Genomic DNA, 6997 nt, shown 5'->3' on the forward strand with positions numbered 1-6997 from the left:
TCCATCAACAACACTTCCAGCAGCAAGTGAGTTTCCTCATGAGTCCCATCCAGGTTCAACCCAAGCCCACTGCAGCTTATCTTCAGGATGGTGGTCTATATGTAGATATGGCAACTGGGAATGTTCATACTTTATTAATCCAAGAATTCCACTTCACAAAAAAACAGAAACACAGCAGTAATAAGTTGTAATACCATACTAATACACTACAGTGTCAGGGTTTAAGCCTTTAATACAACATTCAAAAGAAAAACAATAAAAACAAATAAAGTCTGTGCTGAAGTTGGAATTTAATCTTTTTAATTGACATGAGGACCGCAAGTCCATCCATAAGAATTCTATAAATCCATGTGCTGAGGAAGATCATGGAATATGATCAAAAGCCACAGAGTGAAAGATAATCCAACACATAGGGGAGTAAATGCTGCTGCACTTCAAGTTCAAGTTCAGTGAATTAACATGCTGTTCTAACACATTAATTATCTGGCAGCCTGTATTATTGTGTAATATGCCTGTTAATTAGGCTAGAATACATTTATTATAAAATGAATTCATTCAGAAGTAAATAAACGGGGGAAAGACACACCAAAACACGAATAATGTGTGGCTTTGCTTGTTACTTAATAAGTAAATAGTGGCTAAATGTTATAGTCAAACTAGGGAAATATATATTTTTTATGTGTTATTATAAATACACCAGCATGTCTATATTTGACCGAGTAAGGTTTTAGGGTTACAGCCGTTACTGCTGCCTGCGCACGCCGGGTCACCTCCCCGCGCCCGGTCTGGTGAAATCTGAGAAGTGCCGACGCAGCAGCTGCAGCAGCCGGTGAATGAAGCTGCCTTTTCCGCTCACGCTGCTGGGAGCTGGGAGCAGCACTCGGCGGGGACTCGTCGTGGTGTTCCCTAACTTTAGCAGTCAGCTAAAGGGAACTCCGCCGACAAACAACATGGCAAAAGTAAACAGCGGTTCCTCCGGTTGTCGAGCCATGGTGATGGCAGGAAAGTACCTGTCGAGTCCCTCACCGCCGGCGCTCACTCGGAATTCCGGCCACCGACAGCGGAGGATGTTCGGCCCACAGCGCCGCATGGCGAGCTCTGACGCGGCTGACGCGGGAGGAAAGACCGCGGCTTTGGCCCACAAGGAGCACCTGGGGTTCTTCTCCGCCTCAGACCGGCACGCGTTGGCCAACCGGAATTTGATATACCGCGACGTGAGAGCTTTCCTCAATGAGGTCGGCGGAGACCCACGGGAGGCTCGGTACTGGCTGACCCAATTCCAGAGAGCGGCTTCAGCTCAGTCTCCGTTTGCCGTGCTGGAGGTATGTCACGGTAAACTTTTCAAACGTCATAGTAGATGATGAAACTTTTGTCTCAGATGAAGTCATATTATGAATAAATAATTATAAATAAATATAAATGAGTATAAATAAATAAAAACATGTTAAGAAACTGATTATAGCCTAAATAAAATGATGATTTATGCATTAAATGCAACTTTATTAAACACAAGAAAGCTGACAGGACATCTGTGACAGCTGATGTGCTGACTAAATGAAGTCTGCTTTGTATTGAGGCAGTCCTAACTAACTAACTAACTGACTGTCTGTGTCTCTCCCAGGTGGACAGCTCGGTGTTCGACAGCAGGGAAATGGTTCAGAGGCTGTCCTTCGGGCTCTCCTTCCTGCAGAGGATGGATATGAAGCCTGTGGTGGTGATGGGCTGGTCAGAACGAGAAGAGACCGGGTCCAAGGAGCCGGTGGCAGGTTCTCGTTGCACCCGAGGGCTTGTAGAGAGGAGCCAGCAGCTGACCGAGGCTTTGCAGCAGCACTCGGCTACCGTCCTGCCGCTCTTCTCCGCTGAGTCCTTCCTCCTGCTGCATGAAGCCCCACGTGGAAGCAGGTTAGGATTGATACATATCATTTCCGTATTTTTATAGCAGACATGAGAGCTGAATGCTGTAGGTGTTTAGTGTTTATTAGTGGAGATTAATTACATGCATGTGGGTGGACCTTGAATTAGAATTATTTTATCAAGCTGCTATGAATGACTGTTGTGTGACTCAGTTTGGGTTAGACAACAAACTCCTTGTTAGGTTTAGGAAAGTATCGTGGCTTGGGTTCAAAGTCGGGGTAGTGCGTTTTGGCTGCAGCGGTGCAGGGGTGCAGGGCGACAGTGGTGTCGAGAAGTTGAGGCGGCCGCATTCAAACCGGATCAGGTGCTGCAGGGTTGTGCAGCAGTCTGTGTGGGGGGGTATCTTCATGGACTAAACTCTGATACTGACGTCCTTCTCCTGTCCCCTGTAGTGCCCCACCCTCCATCACCGTGGAAACCAGCCTCCTCCAGTGGAGCCTGGACTGCGGGACGATCCCACTGGTTTGTCCGGTGGGGAGGGATGGGCGAGGTTGCTCAGCGATGTTGGACCCAACGGAGGTGACGGCAGCTATTTCCCGAGCTCTGCAACCGCATAAAGTCATGTTCCTGAACAACTCGGGAGGCCTCCGCAGCCAAGAACACAAGGCACGATACCTCTTATGTAAAGTTAGCATTGTCAGGTTTGTATGAAGAACTTCCCCTGAACGTTTTGTGTTTGCACTACAGGTGCTGGACACAGTGTCGCTGCCTAGTGACCTGCCCAGTCTGTCTACGGCGGCCTGGCTGAGGCCTGTAGAGCGGCGCAGAGTGACCACCATAGCCAGGCTGCTCAATCAGCTGTCGACTGAGTCCTCTGCAGTGATCACCTCCGCCGACACGCTGCTCACCGAGCTGTTCAGCCACAGAGGTGAGACGCACGCATGCACGGACAGCTGTCTATTTTAAGGTGTAACCTAAGAGAGCTGGCCCTCATATGTATGTATGTGTGCACATGTGAGTAGGCGGTTTTGACCAACCGATAGTGATTAACATGAGTTTGTATCTAAATATATTTACTATAATTGCTGTTTTTTTCTCTCTGTGCTTCTGGCTCAGGCTCTGGGACTCTCTTTAAAAACGGAGACCCCATCCACCGGTAAGTACTCATCACGTGTACATGTATGCAATGTGACCCACAACCCTACATTGACGTCATAATCCGAAGCTCTTTAAAAGGGTCAAGTTGCCTTTCAGTTTCACAAGTTTAAAAGAACAGAGTGGATTTTATCTTAAGCGTGTGTGTGTGTGTGTGTGTGTGTGTGTGTGCGCAGGTACAACTCTCTGGATGAGATTGATGTAGAGCGTCTGCTAGCTCTCATTAATAAGTCGTTCGATAAAACTCTGAAGCGAGACTACATCGACTCTCTGGAAGGACGACTGCACTCCATCTACCTCTCTGATGGGTTAGTGCAACTATTCCAGGGTAGATTGCGTAAAACACAGTTGGCTTCTTGCCCACAGGTGTATGTATGTCAGATATATGAATCTAAACCCAGTGATCCTCCCTCCCTCCTCTTCTTCCGTTCTTCCCTCCAGCTACAGCGCGGCAGCCATCATCACCATGGAGCCGGTGAACAACGGCACTCCCTACCTTGACAAGTTTGTAATCAGCAGCAGTAAACAGGGTCAGGGCACCAGCCATATCCTGTGGGAATGTATCAGACAGGACCTGGGCAAACTGTTCTGGAGGTCCAGGGCCACCAACAGGATCAATCCCTGGTGAGACACACACACATTAGTTTTCATGTTGGCGTATACATTAACATTAATTTGGCATTCAAACCACACATTCATCACCTCAGACTGGGAGTATATCTATGTACAAGTGCTTAGAAATCTTTGAAGAATAAGACAAGTGCTAGCAAGGGTTGGCAAGATGTAGATTTGAGCTTTTGGCAGAAGAGGAGCCCATTCCACTGACCACTGAGTTCTTTGGCTGAACATCCAGAGGCAGCGCAAGGGTCAGCGCCAGCAGGTAGCATTTTGACTATGATCAACTCAAGGTGAAGTCTAGGATTCCTGACCCTCCAGAAGTTCAGAAGCAGGCTGGAGAAAACCTGACTAATGAATAACTTTGAATTGTATAGACGAGACAATGGCTAGGCCTAGTCAGACACAGCTGACAGCACAGTAACTGCCACACAAATAAATCAGTAAATCAAATGATCAAGGTCACATAAGTGAAGTCACAACACACGTTGATAGAAACGTGTTCAAAAAGAATATACTGTACCTGGCACTAGATGAAACTCAAGAAACCTGTTGCTCCAGAAGTTCAGGTAAGCAACGCAAACTCTTGACAGTTGCACATCACTCACTATATTAAGCCTTCCAGTTAAGATCTGGGATCATGCCAACATGACCCAAAGTCACAGTCAGTTTTGCATAAATATGTCCTCACATAGCAGCATAGCAGTGTAACTGTAGGTTCTCTGAGCTTACCTCGGAACTCGTTTGGCAGACCTGGTCCATTGAGTTGAGCTGAGGATAGAGATCACAGAGCCGCGTATGTTTCTGCTGCTACTTTAATCAACAAGAGAAACTGTACTAACAGGACTTACACAGAAATAACGTAATGCTGCCTAAAGTTTAGATAAACTATTCACTACTAGATATATTTAATATGTTGTCAGAAATAACATTTAATGTGGTTAAAACAGGAATGCTGTGTCAGATGTATTAACTAGGGATGTTTCTGACTCAGAATGTAGACTTGTCAACTAGTCTAAAAAGTAAGACAACACTCAGAAAACAGTCGGAATTGAGCAAAATTTGAAGACTATAAACATCCAGTCAGGCTCACAAGTTACTCACGAATTACATCTGGTATATCCTGTCACACATTCCACATGTTTATTACGTTATATTTATTATTTATTTACATTATAGGCATTTAAATGTCAGTGAACATATGACTAAAGAACATCTTCACACTGGACAGTCCTGTGAGAGATTATGAAGAAAATAAAGATGCTGTTAATGTTATTAGACGACTTAAACTTCATACATGATGCTTTTAGAGTTTTTATTAAAGATTGTTGATTATATGGTGTGTAATGATTTAAAGGTACAGTCACCGTTACAGCTAACACAACGATAGCTAACTAAACATCACCTGTCAGTCAGCATATAGAGCAAGGCTGGCAGGCTTTTTATAATGTGATTTAACATTACCGTAACTCACCATACTCTGGGTTATAAGTATTTCTGGTGTAGCAAGAGTAGCAATATGTAATTGACTAGTCGACTAGTCATCGCACTGGACATTAAATATGTTGGAAAATAGTTGCTGAAAACATGTGAAAAGACTTTGAACAATATATTACTGAAATGTGGAGTTAGAGGTTCAAACAGTTTTTCACCAGTTTTCAGTCCAGGATTTTGTGGGCGGTCCTTAAAGGGTGGCTTGATGACACGCTGAGGCCACCCTGAGCATACCCCTATATCCCTAGCAATGTGAGACGGCAGAATTGAGACTACATCTAACCTGTGCTGTTACACAAATGGCTTTACTAAACTATTATTACTTATTTCTATTTTTACCATGATAATTAACTGCTAAAATGTTAATTTTGTTAATTACTGTTTATTCAAAGGATCCCATTCTTCATAGTTTCCATGATCGAAATAGGGCTGTTAGTCTTGTTACATTCATTTGAAATAAACAAAGAAATCTGTCTGTCTGTCTTGTCTGTCTGTCTGTCTGTCCAGGTACTTTAAACATTGCGATGGCAGTTTTGTTAATGGCGTGTGGACCGTCTTCTGGTTCGGCCTGACAGACATCAGAGATTCCTACGGGCTGGTGGAGTACGCCAAGAACCTCCCTGACTCTTTCCACGCCTCCTCCATCTCCACCTCCCAGCAGCCCCCGACACCCACCGCCGGATCCTGAGCCGTCTCCTCTCAGCCGCTGGTTGTGTGGATAATAAACTGCGGAGGGCTATTTGCGCTGTACTTCTTTCTGCTCTGAGCGTTTTCTTTTTTGTTCAGACTTGGAGCTGTGGACTTTGTTTTCTCACTTATGCTCTAACTGGACTTTGTTCTGGGTTTTTTGGGTGTGTTGAAACTTGAAAGCCAAAGCTGCAGTGAGAATTTCATACTTGCAATATTGTGACAAGCTATAAATCATCCTCTACTTATAAGGTCAGGGTTAACTTAAGCATTCTAGTGATTAGGGTTGAGGGTGTCTTTTCACTCTGCCGACAAAACACTGACACTAAGGTAGCATTATTTAAAAAGGAAATGTTTACCGTTTATTTTTGTGTTATTTTTCTTTGCACATTCAAAAGTAGTCTTACATTGTAACGGGAACCAGGAAATTCAGCATGATTACTGTAATGCGTGCATTTACAAACACAGCTGTGACGCCTCCAGATCTTTCTGTGATCACTTGTTTTGAGGTGCCAATACCTGACCATAACGAGTCCTCTGCTCAGCCTCTGATAACAGTTGCATGATGATTTCTGTGGCTCTGTAGGGAGATTTTTTGATGTCATCCTTGGCTTTGGTTTGGAAACAACACTCTTAACACAAAGCCTACGTTACAAACTGAGGGTGGAGTGTTTTTAGTCCTAAATTTACCTTGAACACTTGATAAATACGGGTCCAGATCTGACGTGTTAAGGCATTACATTTTTTTATCTATATGATAAGCTTAGAATTTTTTTCCATTAACAGTTATAACTTTAAGAAGGGTTAGAAGATGTTACAGAGTGTTTTTTGTTTATTTTATTTTGAAATTTTAGCCTGAAAATACTCATTTCACTGTCAGGCTGTTTTCCATGATATGTGATGTTCCTGGCTAAGCAAGATGTAATGATCTGCTGGTCAGATGGTGGAGGTCAGTGCCATTTTGTTTCTGATCTGTGGATCAGCAGTGTTTACACAAGCAGGTTGTGCGGAGGAGAGATGGTGTGCAGGCTGATGGATCAAATGAAAACCAAAAACTGTACACACCTAAGGCCTGTCCGCCTTTGTGGGAGAGGAAGTTACAAAGAAAAATGTAAATTCGACTTGTGTGCTCCAGGATTATTTTATGTTAGGCAAAAACATTCAAATAATAAACCTGGATGCGTCAACCAAC

At 44.0% G+C, this 6997-nt stretch overlaps 1 protein-coding gene across 1 annotated transcript; it reads left to right on the top strand.

Annotated features, from left to right (window-relative positions):
• Nucleotides 1–203: 203 nt before the first annotated feature.
• Nucleotides 204–6997, top strand: nags (N-acetylglutamate synthase). The gene is made up of 8 exons (XM_010753089.3): nucleotides 204–1322; nucleotides 1622–1902; nucleotides 2307–2520; nucleotides 2602–2782; nucleotides 2971–3010; nucleotides 3186–3317; nucleotides 3451–3633; nucleotides 5626–6997. Exons 1-8 carry the CDS (start codon nucleotides 834–836, stop codon nucleotides 5804–5806), a joined length of 1701 nt encoding a protein of 566 aa, XP_010751391.1. The 5' UTR covers nucleotides 204–833; the 3' UTR covers nucleotides 5807–6997.

The sequence above is a fragment of the Larimichthys crocea genome, chromosome XII (assembly GCF_000972845.2).
Source record: "Larimichthys crocea isolate SSNF chromosome XII, L_crocea_2.0, whole genome shotgun sequence".
Classification (NCBI taxonomy): Eukaryota; Metazoa; Chordata; class Actinopteri; family Sciaenidae; genus Larimichthys; species Larimichthys crocea.

Excerpts from the sequence above, each read along its gene's own strand:
- nags (XM_010753089.3), top strand. The coding sequence starts at position 834 with ATGAAGCTGCCTTTTCCGCTCACGCTGCTGGGAGCTGGGAGCAGCACT. Across the intron at positions 1,323-1,621 it reads CTCCGTTTGCCGTGCTGGAG|GTGGACAGCTCGGTGTTCGA; the intron begins GTATGTCACGGT and ends TGTCTCTCCCAG. Across the intron at positions 3,634-5,625 it reads ACCAACAGGATCAATCCCTG|GTACTTTAAACATTGCGATG; the intron begins GTGAGACACACA and ends CTGTCTGTCCAG.